Source organism: Stegostoma tigrinum, chromosome 17 (genome assembly GCF_030684315.1).
Source record: "Stegostoma tigrinum isolate sSteTig4 chromosome 17, sSteTig4.hap1, whole genome shotgun sequence".
Classification (NCBI taxonomy): Eukaryota; Metazoa; Chordata; class Chondrichthyes; order Orectolobiformes; family Stegostomatidae; genus Stegostoma; species Stegostoma tigrinum.
The window spans coordinates 10,829,729-10,851,321 of NC_081370.1; the positions used below are offsets into that span (position 1 = coordinate 10,829,729).

Genomic DNA, 21,593 nt, shown 5'->3' on the forward strand with positions numbered 1-21,593 from the left:
ATCCACATTTACTAGTCTTCCTGGTGGTCACCCAGTGCTTTTCAACCTGTACATCCCTTACTTTTGCTGCGACCAGCTTGCTAAAGGTGTTGTCGAAGATATCCTCAGTGTCATGCTTGATCCTTGGCTCCACCCACTACATGCAACCAGTCAGGAGCTGAAGCTGAACAAACTGAACTATGGCATTAAGATAGGATCAGCCAGGAACGTACTTAATTGCAGAGCATGCGCAAATGTCCAACTCTTGCTCATATGTTTAAATGTTACTATGTTCCTGGGAAAATTGAGGGCAAACACATATCAGGTTGTTCACTCCCTCAATGACAGAGCAACCCTCTTCAATAGCTTTACCAATACAAGCAAGGAGCAGAGAGAAGGATCCCCATAACTCTATGCCATTCTTGTCCTCCCCAAGTGGATGCCATCAAGGCAGTATATTAAGCATGGGTGATTTTAAGCGTCATGTAGGTTTGGAAAATCAAATTGGTGAAGATACCCACAATGAAGAATTCATGGAGTGTATTTGGTACATTTTCCTAGAACAATGTGTTGTCGATGCAATCAGAAATAAGCAACTTTGGATCTGGCACTCTGTCATGAGGCAGGTTTAACAAATGATCCCAGAATAAAAGGTCACAATGTTGGAAAGATTAATGCTGTTTTCTTTCCACAGTGCTGTCAGAGCTGCTGTTTAAATTCTGTTTTTGTTTCTTTCAGAGTGAAAGAGCTTCTAGGGCACAATAAGCATTATAGTGCAGAATATAGGATTCACTTTGAGAGTGAGGAACTTGGGTTGAAAGCAACTGTGCTAAGTTTAAATAAGGGTAATTACATCAGGATGACGGCAGAGAAAGTGGATGCAATGGTTATATTTCTCCAAAAAACTTGGACTCTGGAGAAGTACCAGAGGATTGGAAAACTGCCAAATTGAGATCCCTATTGAAATGGGGGGAGGCAGAAAGCGGGTAAAACCAATTAGTCTAACATCTATTGTTGGGTATTGGAATCAATTATTAAGGAAGTAATAGCAGTGCATTAGAAAATCATAATCTAATCTAGCTGAGTCATCATGGATTCATGATGCAAGTAATATCACGTCTGACCAATGTATTAGAATTTCTTTGAGTAAATCTCAACAAGAGGGATTCGAGGGGAACCAGTATTTGTGTTGTATTTGGTCTTCCATAAGCCATTTGCCAAGATACCTCACAAAAGGTCAAGTCATTGGATAAGAGCCCACATGTTAAAAATGGTATATTGGCATAGATAGTGAATTGGCTAATTGGCAGGAAACAGTGAATTAGGATAAAGGGTTCTTTTTCAGATTAGCAATATATAACCAGATGTGTTCCATAGGGGTCAGTGCTGGGATCGCATCTGTTTACAATATAAAATAGTGACTTGGAAGAAGGAGCTGAATATACTCTAGACAAATTTGCAAGCAACACAGAAGTAGGTGGGAAAGCGGGTTGTGAGAAGGATACAGGCTGCTTACAGAGAGCTATTCAAGGGTTAAGTAAGTAGGCAAAAAGTTGATAAATTGAGAAAAATATGGGAAAATGTGAAGTTGCTCATTTTAGAAGTCAGAACAAGGGAATAATGCTATTTAAATGGAGAAAAACTGTAGGGAGCTGCAACTTACAGGAACTTGGGAGTACTTGCACAGAAAACTGAGAAAGCTAGCACATAGGTGCAACAGGTAATAAGGAAGACTAATAGAATTTTGGAGTCAATAAATGTGAAGCTGGAAAAGCACAGCAGGTCAGACAACGTTGGAGGAGCAGGAAAGTCAGTCTTTCAGGCCAAAATCCTCCTTCAGGTCTGGGGAGGTGGAAGGGGAGTCCATAAATAATTAGAGGGAGGGGGTTGGGGCTAGGGGGAGGGTACATAAGATGGAGATTGGTGTATGCAGTTGGGGGTTCTTGTGGTTGGTCACTGGGTAGGGTGGAGTGGATAGGTGAGTAGAAAGATGGACAGGTTGAGGGTGCGACCCACTCCCTTTGTGACATGTCTATCCTCAGCCTCCTTCACCGTCAGAGTGAGGCCAAACGTAAACTGGAGAAGCAACGCTTCATATTTCGCCTTGGGAGTTTACAGCCCCATGGCCTGAATATTGATTTCATCAGCTTCAAAATCTCCCCTCCTCCAATGTATCCATCTTCCGACTCACCTATTTGCTATATCCTTCCCACTGACCAACCACAATGATCCCCTGCCTGCATTACCAGCTTCTAAATCTCTCCACCCAGAGTTTTGGCTTTTATTTCAAAGGGGTTGGAGAACAAAAGTAGGGAAGTTGCAATGCAGCTGTACAAAGTGTGGGGAGACCACATTTAGAGTACAGTGAGCACGTTTGGTCTCCTTATTTAAAAGATATTATTGGAAACAGCTCAGAGAAGGATCATGAGGATGATCCTGGGTATGGAGCAGTTATCTTACAAGCAAATATTAAACATGTTGTAATTCTATTCATTGCAGTTGGGAAGAATTGAGAGGTGATCTCATTGAAACATATAGGACTCTTAAGGGGCATGACAGGCCAAATGCCAAAAGAGATTTTCCCTCAATGGGAGAGTCTAAGATCAGAACACAGAGTCTCAGAATTAAGGGGCACCAATTTAAAGATAAGGAGGAATTTCTTCTCCCAGACAGTTGAGAATCTTTAGAATTCCTTGCCACAGAGTACCGAGGGGACCAGAGTCTTGTGTATATTTATGGGTGAGATAGATAGATTCTTGATTATTAGGAGAATCATGGGTTACAGGAAAAGGGAAGGAAAGTGGACGTGGGGAATGTCAGATCTGTCATGATCCTATTGAATGGTGGAGCTGGCTCCAGGAGCCGAATGGCCTACTTCATTTCCTATGTCTTATGGTCTTACATTATTTTAAGAAAAAATGAGGATCAGATTTGCCTTCTTGTTATTCTTTATGTAAACTGCAAAGCTGCACTGTAGGAGGAATCCCCTGGAAGGGAAAGCAAGACCGCTATTTCACTAACATTTCCTCCTGCATTACCTGTTTCAGCTTTCAGATAAAGGGCTGGGTTCTTGTACATGCCAACACTATCAGAGAGTCAGTTTCTACCTCCACATGTTGTGTGCCAGTTGGAATTCCTCCAAGCATTTTGTTCTCTAAATAGCCTTTACAAAGGCTGAAGCCTAATGGTTTTCACGTGTGATTTGCTGTAACTTCTTCAAATTTTTCGCTATCCTAAAAGCCTGGGAGCTCACATACTGTATGAAAATACAGCTGGTTTTAAAATATTTGACAGGACAATAGGAGAGTTGTTGGGAAGGCTACAATAATGCTTGCTTAAAAAATCTGCTCAAAGTAACATTGCTTTTTGTCTAGGGCGTGCATCTTTTAATATAAATCTTTTTAATAATATACATCTTTTGACATCTGTGGGATGATTTTGCTTTTTAACAGTTTCTGCAGTAGAGGAAAATGGAATTGCCACAGAAATGCAATGTGTCCTTCAACATGTATGGTTCACGGTGAAGGACATATCTCCACGTTTGATGGAAAGCAATATGTATTTGATGGAAATTGCGAATATATTTTAGTTCAGGTAAATTGTAATTAATTTTTTTTCTCCTTCAGTTATCACTCCAGTTTGCAGCAACCATATTGTTTCCAGAAAGCAATAGTGGAGATAACAATATATCTCCAGTAGGCATTTCAAATGGCTAGTTGTCAAATGAAGCCACAAACAGTAGGCATGATGTCCATCACAAATAAATCCAAATTGCCTTTACTCATTATTTTCCAAGAGGACTTATTAAATACTGATGAGGGCTGGAACATAGAGTCTTCACTGTCTCTGGATCATATTAGCTACTTCAATTGAGAATTTTCATGAATTTTAAGGTAATGGAGCATAACAATGGAGTATATCTTAAGTGCTCATTAATTCGAAGTTAGGAACTGCATTCTTTTATGTTAAAAATATTTGTAATTTTGTGAAATTGATAATTTTGTACATAAAGCATATCTTCTACCCATTTGTTTCTTTAGGATGCTTGTTCTGCAGTGTACACACAGCCATCTTTCAAGATAGTAGCAGAAAATGTTATTTGTAGCCGCTCAAAAACAATTTGTACGAAGACTATAAAAGTTTACTTTGAGGTATTTCTGTATTACATGTTTTCAATTATTCCATTTCATATAAGCATTAGGATTGAAATGAGGTGATATAATCTCTTTAATTTAGTTAGTACTTTTCAACTCGTCAGTTTTAGTGTGTGTTCTGTTTGAACTTTCATCCATCATCTCATGTCACTTTGTCAGCAAATCCATACTTTCATTTCTCTCTGTATTTAGTTAACTTCCACTTAATGCATTATTTCCTGCCAAACTGAAAAAGATGTGTATAAATCTAATCTCTGGTTCCTGTTAATGAGCCAACCTTCTACCCATACCAAAATGCTACCTCCTGTACCATGAATTTTCATTTCAGTAACAACTTTTAATGTGGAAAGTTATCACATGCATTTAAGAGATGTTTGTATACTATATGCATTAATTCCCCTTTATCCAGAACATATGTGACGATCTCAAAAAACTACAAAAGGTTGGTAAAAACATGATTTCTATTTGTTATGTATCACTGGGGTAGTGCCTGAAAATCCAGCTTTGTTGTCTCTGAAGTTGTCATAAAACATAAAGATTTTGAAATGTTTACAGATTTCCCCAATTTAGCTGCCTTTTAGGCTAGGTTTACAAAAAGCATGGATTAGATTTCTGCACTTAACAAGGTTTGAGTTAAATTTCATACAACCCTACTAGTTAAAATACTAATCTATTATAAATTATTCCTTACACACCCACATAGAGTCGAAAAAAATACTGGATGAAGCAAAAGCAGTTCAGTGATCTCTGCTGACAGGACCTGCTAAGATGTTCTTGTGCTGATCACTACACTGTTTCTTGCTCTGCTTCCTTTGAACATGGCTGATTCACATTTATAAAAGTTCTCTGCCTTATTAATTAAAAATCACAGCTTGCAGCAACTGTGGAAGGAAAGATAGACTGGTTTTCTTTAGTTTTTATTTGCAGAGAACAGAAACAGTTCCTGAGCCTGTGGAGATCTGTTGACATCACCCTAAGCTATACACAGCCCCAAACTGTTCAGCTAACTGGGAACTAATCAAATAGTTGTTGGCAGAAGGCCTTTGTTATCAATAACTGGTAACTGGTTCACAGACCAATCGGTTACTTTTAGCTGCCTGAATCTCCATTTGTACATAGCCCTTGCTTTCTTGTCTGCAAATTATCAGCTACTGCACTGGAGAGGCAGTGGCCTTGTGGTATTATTGCTCGACTAATAATCCAGAAACTCAGCTAATACTCTGAGCACCGAGGTTCAAATCCTGCCATGGCAAATGGTGGAATTTGAATTCAATTTTTAAAAAAACTGGAATTAAGAATCTACCGATGACCATGAAATCATTGTCAATTGTTGGAAAAGCCCATTTACTTCAGGGAAGGAAATCTACCATCCTCACCTGATCTGGCCTACAAGTGATTCCAGACCCACAGTAATCTGGTTGACTCTCTCAACTGCCCTTTGAAATTGCCCGGCAAGACATTCAGTTGTGCCAATTGCTACAAAGTCTCAAAGAAATGAAACTGGGAGGATCACCTGGCATTGATCTAGGCACTGGAAAAGACAATAGCAGAAACAAGTCTGTCAGTCCTTCAAAGTCCTCCTTACTAACATCTGGGGGCTAATGCCAAAATTGAGAGAGCTGTTTCACAGACTGGTCAAGCGACATCTTGTCATAATCATACTCACGGAATCATACTTTATAAACAATGTCCCAGACACCACCATTACTGTCCCTGGATATGTCCCGCACCCTGGCAGGACCTACCCAGCAGAGGTGGTAGCACAGTGGTATACGATCGGGAGGGAGTTACCCTGGGAATACTTGACATTGACTCCAGACCACATGAAATCTTGCGATTTAAGGTTAAACATGAGCAAGAAAACCTCCTGCTGCTTACCACAAACTGGCCTCTCTCAGCTGATAAATCAGTACTCTTCCATGTTGAACAACACTTGGAGAAAGAACTGAGGATGGCAAGGGCACAAGACGTACTCTGGATGGGGGATTTCAATGTCCACTATAAAGAGTGACTTGCAGCAGAATTACTGAGCAAACTGGTTGGGACATTGTTGCTAGATTGAGTTTGTGGCAGGTAGGAAGCAACCAATCAGAAGGAAAAATATACTTGGCCTCCTTCAGACTAATCTGCCAGCTGCAGATGCATCTGTTCATGACAGTATCAGTTAGACTGACCTCCACCCAGTCCTTATAGAGATGAAGCACAATGGGTTCTGCTATAACACGATAGTTGCATTCCTGCACAACATCACATAATAAAAAATTGCGCTATAACAGGGCCAATGGAGGAAAAATGGGTTTAGGGGCAACCACCCAAAAAACGCTCTAAATCACTCAAAAGTCTAACACAAAGCATAGCACAGTTTGAATAAATGTTTAATTCATATCTAATAATGAAAGAAAAGTATATTCAACACCTTACATTGAAAATGTGTCAAGATGACTTAATGGGGGAGGAGGTTTTGAGGTTGCACTGTTGTTAACGCAGGGGCTAAGGGTCATCGTCATTATCATCATCATCATCAACACCACCTTCAGGTGCAGTTGTGGTTGTAGGGTTAGGGTGAAAAATAGTTAATCCAGAAGTGAATGGCTGTGGTTCATTGTCTTCTGATTGTTTCTTGGGGATTGACTTAAAAAAGACAAACAGGTTTTGCTGCTTTGCGCTTTATCTACTTTTATGAAGAAGCTGTTCATAGGGTGCCATATAAGATCCTACTGCACAAACTGCTACCCTGCTGCATTTTGTATTACAATCATTGTCCCCAAGAGCTGCAACTGCTTCTCACTTTCCCTCAGGATAGAAGACGAAACAGAAGTGAAAAGCTCTTGTGGTGCTGCATCCTGGACTTCACCTCCAGTTTCCACTTGCCCCTCGGCAATGATCTATATCCCAGAACAATCTGTAACCTCATGGCCCAGCATACACCCCAGTCACACATTACCATCAACCATGTTGGGAATCAACCCTGATTCAATGGAGAGTGCAGGAGGTTAAGCCAGGAGCAAGATCAGGCATACATGATGAGGTGTCAAGCTGCTAAAGGCATCAAATAGTGTAAGCAGGATTGCTTAGATCTATCAGTTGCATACCAGAAAGGAAAAGCAGCAAGTGATAGATGGAGCTGAAGCGATCCCACAACCAATGGATCAGATATAAACTTTACAGCCTGTCACATCCGGTTGTGCGTGGTGGTGGACGATTAAATAATTCACTAGAGGAGCAGGCTCCACAAATACCCCCATCCTCAATGATGGAAGAGTACAGCACATAAGTGCAAAAGTGACAGCTGAAGCTTTCACAGCAATCTTCATCCAGAAGCGCTGAGTGGACGATCCATCTTGGCCTCCTCCAATGCTCCTCAGCATTACAGTTACCAGTCTTCAGCTAATTTAATTCACGCCACGAGATATGAATAACGGAGACAGTAGACATTGTAGACACAACAGGGCCAGACAACATACCAGCAATAGCACTAAAGATATGTGCTTCAGAACTTGCTGCTCCCTTAGCCAAGCTGTTCCATATATTGAGCCAACCAACCTCAACACCCACAACCAGAGCTAAATGTCTCCTCCAAAACCTTACTCTTCCATATAGTTACAACACTGGCATCTACCCATTGAAATGGAAAATTGTCCAGGTATGTTCTTTACATAAAAATCAGGATAAATCCAACCCAGCTAATCACTGCTCCATCAGTCTACTTTTGATCATCTGTAACGTGATTAATGGTGTCATCAGTAGTGCTATAAAACAACACTTTCTCGGCAATAACCTGCTCAGTGATGGTCAGTTTGGATTCTGCCAGGCCACTCAGCTCCTGACCTCATTACAGGTGTGGTTCAAAGGTGGAGTAACAGAGCTGCATTATAGCAGTGAGGTGAAAGTGACAGCCCTTGAAATCAAAGCTACATTTAACTGAGTGTGGCCTCAAGGAAACTTAGCAAAACTGGAATTAATGGATATTAGGGGGCAAACTGTCTGGTGGTTGGAGTCACACCTGAGACATAGGAAGATGGTTGTGGTTGTTGGAGGTCTATCATCTCAGCTCCAGGAGATCTCTACAGGAGTTCCTCAGTGTAGTGTCCTAGGCCCAACCATCTTCAGCTGCTACATCAATAACCTTCTCTTTATCATAACATCAGAAGTAGCGATGTGCAATCATCAACAAACAATGTTCAGTACCATTTGTGACTCCTTGAAGCAGTCCATGTCCAAATGCAACAAGAGCTGGATAATATCCAGATTTGGGCTGACAAGTAACAAGTAATTTTTGAGGCACACAAATGCCATGCTATGACCATCACCCATATGAGATAATCTAACCACTGCCCCTTGACATTCAATGATGTTACCATAACAAATCCCTCACTATCAACATCCTGGGGTTATTTTTGACCAGAAACTCAATTGGACTTGCACACCGTGGCTACAAGAGCAGGTCAGAGTCTAGGAATACTGCAGCAGGTAACTCACCACCTGATTCCTCAAAGCCTATCCATCATCTACAAGGCAAAAGTTAGGAGTGTGATGTAATACTCACCACTTTCTTGGAGATGTTACGTAGCAAGGTGATGAAACATCTGCAGTCAAACACAGTGGCTCGGCAAGCAAGTCTACAACCTATCCACAACGTAAGCTACGAATCTTATCAGAAACTTTAAATGTGAAAATATGTTTAACCCTCTAAATAATCCAAAACAAACACAAATATAGTCAATACAATGTGGAGCTAGAGGAACACAGCAGGTTAGGTAGCATCAGAGGAGCAGGAAAATTAACAGTTCAGGTTTACACCCTTCATCAGTTGTGACTTTCCTGCTCCACTGATACTGTGTTCCTCTGCTGTGTTCCTCCAGTTCCACGCTGTATTGACTCTGACTCCAGCATCTGCAGTTCTTGCTACCTCCTAAACACAAATGTACATACAAATATATCTGCCCAGAGATTCACTCTGGGGAGAAGAAAAACATATACTACTAATAAATCTTAGTTTTTGAAAACTAAGGGGATAAGGTATTGACTGGTTATACAGCTGTCTGTTTAACATTCTGTCTTGTTTTGATAGGTATCACTATATGTAGGTGAATATTCTAGGAACATGCATTCAGATCTTATCTTGGCAAATAATGAACTTTGAATTCAGTAAAAAGTCTAGAATAATAAGCTTGCCTATAGGCAGCCATGTAACAACTGCCAATGCATCTGAGTTCTCCATTAGGAAAGGAAATCTAATGATCTTAACCAGTCTAGACCTACAGCAATGTGGTTGACTCTTGACAGCCCTCTGAGCAACAAATAATGCCTGGTCATCCACATCCCTTAAATGCATTAGAAATAGTCAAAAGTGAACTTAGAAATACCCAATTGCTGGGATTTGTGCATCTCCAATGGCTCTCGATACATTTTCAACCACATGCACTGTAGCTGATTACGAAGATGGTTCACCACCATCTCTTTATGGATTGGTAATAAATATCTCTTGTTAGAACTATCTACATTATCATAATAAATGAAAAAAATTGCACTCATGCATAAATGTAGAGTTCTGACTGATGCTGTTTTGCGAGCCTGTTTTTCTCTTAATGTTGTTATGATGGCTTCAGATTAAATATTTTTCATGTACATAAATTTGAAGATTGTGGATGTTTGGATTTTTTTTTTTGAAAGGCCAATTTAAAGACACATTGACACTTTCTTTTCAACAAGACATTTCTTAGAAAACATCTGGTTCCAGATAACTGCTGGTCATGGTTGCTCATTTTAGGAAAAAACACCAGACTTTTTTTGACTGGGTTATATACCTATTCATTGCATTCTTTTAGGGCTGTTACAGCCAGAGTATTCCAGTGACTGGTCAAGGTATGTTTCTGTTCAACCCTTGAAACTCTTGCTGCTCCTCGGGGTGTTGATAATGAGGGATTCAGCAGAAACAATGCAACTGAAGAAGGATTAAGTAAATCCAAAATTTGACCGCATTCTGCCAAGCTATTGTACAATGCTTTAACTTGCTATGAAACATTTACTTCAGTATCACTGTTTAGATCTCATATTTACTCACTATTTCAATACGGGCTTAGCACAACGCTTGTTGCTAGAAGATTGATTTAAGAACAGGATCTCAGCAAGTTTTTGTTGATACTGAATACAGTTTCTGGAAATCTGTCTGGTTCCAGCATGAACAGACAAAATCAGTGTTGTCAGATATACTTTTTGCAATTGAGTTTAGTCATTTCCATTTGAATAACCAAAATATTTCAGCTGCAGAAGTGTACATAGACTTAAAACACTGGTGGAATTATTTCAGTGATAATGCAGTTATTAGTGAGAACCTTTCTCCAGTGGGTGCCAATTGAATGCCTATTGTCCTTGTGCACTAACTCTATTTTTGATATCCCCTCATTGGACAAAGCTTCCTACTGGGAGTTTTTTTTTCTTCCTCTATATTTTTTCCAAATTAAACGGTGATTAATTAAGTAAAATTAAATGATCATGCTTTTAGAACAGTTGTGAATTTTAAAAATAAAATTAGAAGTAATTCTTGTGTAACATTGTTCGTCATCACAAAATATATTTCTGTTCCAGGATTTTCTAATTAAAATGACAGATGGCACTTACAAGGTCATACCCGAAAATGCAACTGACAAATTCACTGTTGTTCACAACCAGATGTATTTAATATTTTATTTTGGAAATTTTAAAAGTCTTCAGTTAATAGTGACTTGGAACTTGAGGATGAATACTTATATCCAGATTGCTGGGTCATCACAGGTGAGTAACCAATTCTTGATCAAGTTCAGGAACAGCTTCTTTCTGGCCATTATCAGACTGTCAAATGGACTCTAGCCTCAAATAATGTGAACTGTATGCCTTTTAGTCTTTCTGATCTGCAGACTCTTTGCTTGCTGTCATCTGCCTGTCCCACTCGTAAAGAAAACTTTTCACTGTATTTTGGTACATGTGACAATAAAATCAATCAATCCAACACTGCCAATTTCAAATTATCCCTGTCACAGTGGGTTGGACTTTAGGCTCCTTAGCTAGCAAGTTTGAAGGCAATGTGGTTCATAAAATTAAGTACATGGCCTACTTGAGGCCTATCTGTCCACCCCAACTTATGTCAGGTTTTACGAGATGTGGTGGAAGCATTAGGCAGACTGCCAGTTAAAGAGTAACTGTACACATGCATTTAAATTTGGATGCCAAATTTAATTATGAGGTGGATTGATTTTACAAACTGGCATTTGATATGAATCCTTACTTGGACATAATGGATTGATTACATAATTAAACCTCTTAGGGTACTGTATGTGGTTTCTGGGGTCCATTGTGATGTTGTTCATTGATTCTGTGTGACTTCTAGCCAAACCTGTTTGGTTGCATGGATGGACTGTGACTGGTTAGCCCTCACTGCTTCTGCAGTACCTCTGTGGTAGCATTTGTGTAGGGGTCAAACATTCACATTTTCATTTCCATTGATTTCCTTTTAAGAATTGTTCACATGCATGAGGATGCAGCCACTATTATGCCTCTAGGGGCTTCTTTAAATAATATCTCTTCCACTAACAAATGTTGGTCAACGTCATGCTCATCTACCTCTGTGATGTTCAGGGAAAGCAAAAGTTGGATTTCATTAAGTCAAGATATAGCCCACTGTTACAAAATGTAATGGAAGCAAGCCATTCGATCTATCGAGTCCAGACCAACACTTCGAAGAGCATCCCATCTAGCTCCACCCCCTAGCCTGTCCATGTAACTCTGCATTCCCCATGGTTAATCCACCTAGTCTACACATTCCTGAACACTATGGGCAATTTAGCATGGCCAATCCACCGAACCTAGACTATAGGAGGAATACCATGCAGACGCATGGAGAATGTACAAACTGCAGCCAAACTGTCATCCCAGTCTGGAATCGAATCCAGGTCCCTAGTGTTGTTAAGGCAGCATTGCTAACCTGTGAGTTTCCAATTTGCCAGCAAGCTACCATTCTTTTCTCCTAGCAGCACAATACTATTAAAATTTCACCTGTTGTCTCATTCTGAGAAACTTGTTGGCTCATAGATTCATTAAGGCCTGCAGCACAGAAAAAGACCATTTGGCCCATTGGTGTGTGCCATTAAAAAAAAACACCTAACTATTCCAAACCCATTTTCCAGCACTTGGGCCACAGCCTTTTATGCATAGGCATTACAAGTACACTTCTAAATATTTCTTAAATGTCAGAAGGATTTTTGCCTTTATCCCCCTTACAGGTGGTGATTACCAGATTCACAAGTTCTTCTGGGTGAATTTATTTTCCCTCACATCCTATCTAAATCTCCTGCCCCTTACCTTAAATTTGTGCACCCAGGTCATTGATCACTCTAACACAGGGAAATGTTCATTCCTGTCCAGTCTATCTATGATCCTCATAATTTTATGTATGCCCTCCCACCCTCTCAGTCTCCTTTGCTCCAAGGAAAACAACTCCAGTCCATTTGAAAAAAAATCAAATAAATGCAGATGCTGGAAATCAGAAACAAAAACAGAAATTGCTGGGAAAATTCAGCAGGTCTGGCAGCATCTGTGGAGAGAGAACAGAATTAATGTTAACTCTTTCTTGGGCTTGCTGCAGTTCTCCAGTGAAGCTCAGTGCAAGTTGGAAGAACAGCATTTCATTTTCCACTTGGGCACTGTGCAGCCTTTGGGGCTCAATATTGACTTCAATAATTTTAGGGCCTTAGCACCCTCTTCCATATCCTTATCCCAACCCCCACATTCCAGGCCTTGTCCACATAAGAACCAGGAGCAGGCGTAGGCCATCTGGCCCTTTGAGTATGCTCCGCCATTCAATAAGATCATGGCACATTTTTTCATGGTCTCAATTCCACTTACCTACCCTCTCACCATAACCCTTAATTCCTTCACTATTGAAAAAAATGAAGTATCTTAGCTTTTAGAACATATAATGAGGAAGCCTCAGCTACTTCACTGGGCAGGGAATTCCACAGATTTACAACCCTTTGAGTGAAGAAGTTTCTCCACAATTCAGTCCTAAATCTGGTCTCCCTAATTCTGAGGCTATGCCTTCTTGTTCTAGTTTCACCCGCCATTGGAAACAACCTCCCTGCTTCTATTTTATCTATTCCCTTCATAATTCTATATGTTTCTATAATATCCCCCCTCATGCTTCCAAATTCCAACGAATATAATCCCAGTTTATTTAGTTTCTCCTCAAAAGCCAACTCTGGAATCAATTTAGTTATCTCCTCTGCACCTCCTCCAGTGCCATTACATCCTTTCTCAAGTCAGGAGACCAAAACTGCATGCAGTACTTAAGGTGTGGCTTCACTTGCATCCAATACAGCTGTGACATAATCTCTCTGCTTTATAACTCAATCATTCTAGCAATGAAGGACAGAATTCCATTTGCCTCCTTAATTACCTGTGTACCTGCAAACCAGCCTTCTGCAATTCATACACAAGGACACCCAGATCCCTCTGCATAGCAGAATGCTGCAGTTTTTTGTACTGTTCAAGTAATAGTACATTTTATTTTTATTCCTACCAAAATGGATGAGTTCACATTTATCAACATTGAATTTCATCTGCCAGACCTTTGCCCACTCACTTAAACTATTCATATCCCTCTGCAAACTTTCAGGGTCCTCTGTACACTTTGCTGTACCACTCATCTTAGTGTCATCTGCAAACTTTGACATACTACATGTGGTCCCCAAGTCCAAATCATCTATGTAAATTGTAAACAATTGCAGTCCCAACACCGATCCCTGAGGCACTTCACAAGTCATTTTTAGGCAACCAGAAGAGCACTCATTTATCCCCACTCTTTGATTCCTGTTAGTTAACCAATCCTATAACAATCCTGTGCACCTTTATCTCATGCAGCAGCCTTTTGTGTGGAACCTTATTGAATGCCTTTTGGAAATCCAGTTACATGACATCTACTGGGTTTGTGTTGTCCTGTGTGCTGGTAATGTTTTGATAGAATTCCAGCAAATTAGTCAAGCATGATCTGTCTTTCATGAACCCATTCTGTTTCTGCCCAGTGGGACAGTTTGTATCCAGATATCTTGTTTTTTGATCCTTGATGATAGATTCAAGCATTTTTCCCACTTAAGAAGTTAAGCTAACCGGTCTATAATTCCCCATTATTTATCCATGTTTTTTGAACAGTGGCATCAGCTTGGCTGTTTTCCAATCTGCTGAAATTGCCCCAGAGTCCAGTGAATTTCGGGAAATTACCACGAGTGCATTTTTTTTATAACTTTGGCCATCTTTTTTAGTACCCTGGAATGTATTCCCTCAGGGTCAGGAGACTTGGCTACATTTTAGCTCCATTAGCTTGTCCAATACTGCTACTTTCGTGATAATGATCATGTTTCTGCCCTCTCTACCTTAGTCTCTTTGTTATCAATTACTGGCAAGTTAATTGTGTACTCCATTGTGAAGACCGACACAAAAATCTGTTCAATGCCTCAGCTATTTCCTCATTTCCTGTTATTAAACCCCCTTCTCATCCTCTAAAGGACCAATGTTTACCGTAGCCACTCTTGTTCATTTATACATTTATAGAAATGTTTGCTCTCTGTCTTTATGTTCTGAACTAATTTAGTCTTATAAATCTGTTTTACTTTCCTTTCATAGCCTTTCTTGTAACTTACTTTTGACCTTTAAAAATTTCCAATCTTCTAGTTTCCCACTGGTCTTTGCCACTTTGTATGCCTTATCTTTCAATTTGATAGTCTCCCTTGTTTCCTTAGACACCATGGCTGATTACCCCTTTTCCTAGAGTTGTTCCATTTAACTGGTTTATACTTTTGCTGAGCACTTTGAATATTTGCTTTGAAAGTCCTCCACTGTTCTTCAACTGTCTCACCATACAGTCTTTGCTTCCAGAGATAATGGGAACTGCAGATGCTGGAGATTCCAAGATAATAAAATGTGAGGCTGGATGAACACAGCAGGCCAAGCAGCATCTCAGGAGCACAAAAGCTGACGTTTCGGGCCTAGACCCTTCATCAGAGAGGGGGATGGGGGGAGGGAACTGGAATAAATAGGGAGAGAGGGGGAGGCGGACCGAAGATGGAGAGTAAAGAAGATAGGTGGAGAGGGTGTAGGTGGGGAGGTAGGGAGGGGATAGGTCAAGGAGGTGGGATGAGGTTAGTAGGTAGCTGGGGGTGCGGCTTGGGGTGGGAGGAAGGGATGGGTGAGAGGAAGAACCGGTTAGGGAGGCAGAGACAGGTTGGACTGGTTTTGGGATGCAGTGGGTGGGGGGGAAGAGCTGGGCTGGTTGTGTGGTGCAGTGGGGGGAGGGGATGAACTGGGCTGGTTGAGGGATGCAGTGGGGGAAGGGGAGATTTACTTTAGCCACCAGCTCCTCCCTCATCCTAGTGTAGCGTAGTTTTCTACCAGCCAATCAGGTCACAGCTGTCCTGTGATGTCACATTTCCAGTTAAGGCTTTAGTTACTCTGGCTGCTCCTCCCTCTGACTCTGCTCCCTGGAAACAAGCCTGCAAATCCTCGAGTTAGTATAGATTTATGTTACCATGCTCTGGTTAGACCTCCCTTTGAGTCTGGTCCTGGAAACAACATATTGTCAGCTACTAGTAGTCCTAATTAGCAGCAATTGATTCCACTAGACTGACCTTTATCCATTCCTTTGTCTGTCTATTTGTTTTTTACTCTCTGTGGGCTTCCTCTTCACATATTATTTACTCCTGCCCTCTCCCACCCCCATCCCATCTTCAACATATATACCAACATTTTCCGAGCTACAGTTTGTTCTGAAGACGGGTCACTAGACCCAAAATGTTAACTCTGCTTTCTAGCACAGTTCTCTCCATAGATGCTGCCAGACCTGATGAGTTTTCCCAAAAATTTCTCTCTTTGTTTCCAGTCTAACCAATCTCTCTTCATAACCAAACCTGTCCAGTTCAGGCAACTTCCTGGTAAATCTCCACTGCACCGTTATCTAGTGCAGTCACATCCCTCCCAAATTGTGGATTCCAGAACTGCACAAATATTCCTGTGGCCTAACTAACATTGTATAGAGTTCCTATATAAAACTTCATTCCTCAACTGAAAAAAAGCCAGCATCCTATTTGCTTTTTTGACCATTTTATCTATTTGTCCTGTTACCTTAAGGTATTGGTAAATATACACACCAAGGTCCCTCTGATCCTCAGTGCTTCCTCGGGTCCTGCCATTCATCATGTATTCCACTAGCTTGTTTGTCCTGCTAATTGTACCACCTAATACCTATCTGGATTGAATTCCATTTGCCTCAACGTTGATCCCTTCAGAACCCCTCTGGTCACAAGCTTCCAGTCAAAAAGCATTTAATGACCATCAGAAATAATGGGAACTGCAGATGCTGGAGACTCCGAGGTAACAAAGTGCGGAGCTGGATGAACACAACTGGCCAAGCAGCATCTTAGGGACACAAAAGCTGACGTTTTGGGCCGAGACCCTTCATCAGAAAAGGGGGATGAGGAGAGGATTCGAAATAAATAGGAAGGGGGGGGAGGCGGACCAAAGATGGATAGAGGAGAAGATAGGTGGAGAGGAGAGTATGGGTGGGGAGGTAGGGAGGGGATAGGTCAGTTCGGAGAGGACGGACAGGTCAAGGGGGTGGGATGAGGTTGGTAGGTAGGAAATGGAGGTGTGGCTTGAGGTGGGAGGAGGGGATAGGTGAGAGGAAGAACAGGTTAGGCAGGCGGGGACAAGCTGGGCTTGTTTTGGGATGCAGTGGGGGTGGAGGGTGAGATGTTGAAGCTGGTGAAATCCACATTGATACCATTGGGCTGCAGGGTTCCCAAGCGGAATATGAGTTGCTGTTCCTGCATCATTATGGCACTGCAGGAGGCCCAGGATGGACATGTTTTCTAAGGAATGGGGAGTTGAAACGGTTCGCGACTGGGAGGTGCAGTTGCGTATTGCGAAACGAGCGTAGGTGTTCTGCAAAGCGGACCCCAAGCCTCCGCTTGGTTTCCCCAATTTAGAGGAAGCCACACCGGGTACAGCAGATGCAGTATACCACATTGGTGGATGTGCAGGTGAACATCTGCTTGATCTGGAAAGTCAACTTGGGGCCTGGGATAGGGGTGAGGGGGGAGGTGTGGGGGCAGGTGTAGCACTTCCTGCAGTTGCAGGGCAAAGTGCCGGGTGTGCTGGGGCTGGAGGCGAGTGTGGAGCGGACAAGGGAGTCGTGGAGAGAGTGGTCTCTCCGGAAGGCAGACAAGGGTGAGATTGGAAAAATGTCTTTAGTGGTGGGGTCGGATTGTAGATGGCGGAAGTGTCGGAGGATGATGCGTTGTATCCAGATGTTGGTGGGGTGGTATGTGAGGACTAGGGGGATTCTCTCCCATCCACCGTCCTGCAAAAATTCCATCCCCTATTCCCAATTCCTTTGCCTCTGCCGCATCTGCTCCCAGGATGAGGCATTCCACTCCCGTACATCCCAGATGCCCTCGTTCTTCAAGGACCACAACTCCCCCCTCCCCCCCGCAGTGGTCTAGAATGCCCTTGACCGTGTCTCCTGCATTTCCTGCACCTCATCCCTCACACCCTGCCCTGCAATAACCCCAAAAGAGAATTCCCCTAGTCCTCACATACCACCCCAAGTAGATTAGGTAGCTACTTGTCTCTATTAATAATGTGGCATGGTTAAAATGAGACTTTTAAGTGTTCTTCATTGCAGGCTGCCTGATAATTGCATCATATACCAAAAAATCTAATTTGGCATGAGCAGAAAGGCAACAAGTAGGCCATGCACTTTATTTTATGAGCCCCACTGCTTCAAACGTTCTGCCAGGCTGTCTTAAAATCCAATCCATTATCACATGAAGATTTGAAAATAGCATTTGAGAGATAATAACACATATGTCCATGGTATAGTGGTGGTCACCATTAATCAGACATATCTGAGCAGTGGCTGCTGGGGAGAAATGATTGTGGGGATCAATGAGGCAGAAAGATTAACAACAATGAAGAGACAGAAGTAACCATTATGATAAGTGCCTCATATTTCATTTGTGAATTTTAACCGTATGATCTTCATATTGTAATAGTTTGGAGGGAGAAAATGGAATTACAGCCAGCAACTGTATAACTTCTGAATTCTCAAATCCTCTATCTCATGTCAGATATCCTCCACAAAAACGTTCTTCAACATAAATGTGAACTTTCTGGCTTCCTGTAAACTGGCAGATAACTAGTTTTCTAAAAGATTGACATGTTTCTGAACTCCACACCATAACTTATTGCCTTTATTTCTGTAGGAAGCAAGTTCGTGTTTTGGCTTTGCACATGATTATTGTGAAAAAAATTGGTTTGTCCTATTCGATTAACTGTAATCTTCTGCCTTACAAATTATCCTCAATACTTAGATAGGCTGCTCTCAAATGTTCATTATTTGCACCATGGTATCCTTTTATGCATTGCCATGCCTTGAGGAGAATTTTGCTTTCCAAGATTTTTATCTTTGCAGTTGTCAGGGTTATTACCCTCAGTTTTTAGTATTATGGCAAACATGAAATATGAAACAAACCAAAATGGAAAAATTCAGAAGTCTGGCAGCATCTGTGGAGAGAGAAACAGAGTTACTAAGACTGTAAGACCATAGGAGCAGAAATTAAGCCATTCAGCCCATCGATCTTGCCTTGCCATTCAATCATGACTGATAAGTTCCTCAGCCCTATTCTCCCGCTTTTTCCCCGTAACCCTTGATCTCATTGATAATCAAGAACCTATCTATCTCAGTCTTAAGCATACTCAACAACCTGGCCTCCAAGCCTTCTGTGGCAGTGAATTCCATAGATTCACCACTCTCTGGCTGAAGAAGTTTCTCCTTATCTCCGTTCTAAAAGGTCTTCCCTTTACTCTAAGGCTGTGCCCTCGGCTCCTAGTCTCTCCTACCAATGGAAGCATCTTCCCAGCATCCACTCTGTCCAGCCCAATCAGTATTCTGTAAGTTTCAATTAGATCAACAATCCTTCTTCTAAATCCTTCTACAATCATCCTTCTAAACTCCAATGATTATAGCCCAGTAGGATAGTTCTGAAGAAGAGTAATATTGGACTTGAATCATTTATCGGTATGACAGGTCGGCACAACATCAAGGGCCGAAGGGCCTGTACTGTGCTTCTATGTTCTATGTTAACTTGGTTTCCCTTTTGAAAACCGCTACCACCCCTGCTGAGTTTCTCTAGCATTGTCCATTTTTGAAGAGTTGCTTGAAGAGTCTCCCAAATCTAGATGAGCATGTACCAATGCCAAGCTTTTTAAAATTGGCAAATCTAAGGTTGTGGATATCATTGTCAATCTTGTATCTTGTATCTTGTAAAACTCCCCAGTTGCTGAGACAGTTGAGTTTGAGTAGGGTGTCCATTTATGACCACCATTATGGTGATTGGGAGGGAATCTGATTGCCCAGATACAGCCTGCATCTTAAAATGACCTAAAGCAGCAGCCTGTTAGTTCATCTAGATTTTTATATTTTCAGCTAATTAACTTTTCTGGTACTATTTCCAAAGATGTTTTCTGTAACATTAAATGCCAAATATCTTTTTAACTGTTATAGTTTTATGTTTGAGCCACATTTGCCAGCTATTTTCCTATTTGCAAGATTCCAGCATTAAACCATAAACACCAAGATTAGCAGACTTTACAAGAACATCAGCCATGCTATTGACCAGATTGTCAAAGAAAATGCTGTGAGCACTTTCCACTTAATGAAATGACTGTAAACACAGCCATTGACTTCTCTCTCACTCAAGGCAGCTGTGTAATGATCTCAATTGGTGGAAAAAGAGCAGTCCTTATTATCACTTTGGAATCATGTTTGGCTTTCTAAATGGATGCCATAAATCAATTATGACCTATTGGCTGTTGTCTTTTCTGTTTAGCAAGTAGCTTGGTTTTAGTCCTGTCTCACAGCCCACCCACCCAGGAAGAAGAGGTGCCCAAAATACAATATGTTTTAATGTTGAGAATGCATTGTTGGACTCTATTGCTTTGATGATCTGAGCTATTGCTATGTCATATATATATAAGAAAAATGTGTAAGGTGAGTCAGTTTAAGCCATCCCATCAGTTCCTACTGTTATCAATGGATAATTGATTCTCCCTATTAGAATGACAAGTAATATAACTGAAATCAAACAAAATGCATGCTCAATCCCGTTAAAAGTCAATAACACTGTTACATTTTCTTAGATTTCAGTTTGTGGACTCTGTGGCAATGCCAATGGTAATATTAAAGATGAATTGATAACTCAGAGCCAACACTCAGCTTTCACTTTAATGAGCTTTGTCAATTCTTGGAAAGAAGATCCCATGTGTGATGATGTGACTGAAGTTGTATATCCATGTGCCAAAAATCCATATCGTAAGTCTTGGGCAGAAAAACGATGTAAAATAATTCACAGTGCCTTGTTTCAACCATGCCGTAATTTGGTGAGTATGTTCAACAACCTGAAATGTAATTCTTAAAGCAGCTTAAGAAGATGTCACAGATGAGCATCAAATTTAAATAGAAACTCAAGATCAAAATGAGCCAACCTAGTTTAGAGAATTATGAGATAAAATATATTTCACTTTCTGTGTTTCTTTGAGTTTATCAACTGCTATAGATCTTAAGGAAAGTTCAAGTAACAAAAGAAATGCTAGTACATGTTGTTATTCAAAAGAAAATTATGTTGTGTAATATGGTATCAAGAAGGATAATTTAAGTGAATAACAAAAATAAGTTGGCAAACAAGTTGCACGACTGGTTACTTTCATGACTTAACTGATAAACGTGTGTCAATAATCATGCCCCGTGTTTCCTCAAAATGCTGCAAGATGTATAAATGCATTGAACACCATGTGACACCACCAAAATGACCAACTTGCCTAACTAACTGTGACTTAGGAGAAAAGAACTTCACTCCAAGCTTCTTCGGTATGAGAAAAGTAACTATCTATTCCATCACATACCTACAACAAGAACAGTGAAAAGAAAGGATTTCTAATTTATATATCTTAAATTATACCTCTTAAACACCCCAGACACACAGAGATTCTATCACGATTAAGACAGACGAGAGCAGTATAACTTGGGTGGAAAAAAATAAGTTCATGCTGTGTAAACAAAGTTTCAAAGATCGTTGAATGTCCAGACTGCAAAATGGAAATTTGTTTTTTTCAGTCTTTTTCATTTTTGCAGTGATATGTTGTTTAATCTTATGGTGACAGCCATTCTTCAATTCAATCAGTAAATGACAGATGAAGGTCTAGTCTTTTCTTGTCTAAAGTTTTTCTTTCTTTTAGTTTTCTTGGTTTTTCTGCCTTTTTTTTCCCCACATGGAGATAGACAAGATGGATGCTTCAGTCTACAGGCTCTGGATTTTTTTTAGTCTGCTGCTTTTGGAACCGACAGTTTTTAAAACACTGCAGCTCAATCAATTAGAG

At 40.8% G+C, this 21,593-nt stretch overlaps 1 protein-coding gene across 1 annotated transcript in view; it reads left to right on the forward strand.

Moving 5' to 3' along the window:
* LOC132210692 (mucin-6-like) overlaps positions 1–21,593 on the forward strand; it is a 149,807-nt gene that overhangs the window by 109,163 nt on the left and 19,051 nt on the right. Inside the window, exon 12 of the mRNA XM_059652221.1 lies at positions 20,358–20,597. Within this exon, the coding sequence (XP_059508204.1) occupies positions 20,358–20,597 (240 nt within the window). The remainder of the gene's footprint in view (positions 1–20,357; positions 20,598–21,593) is intronic.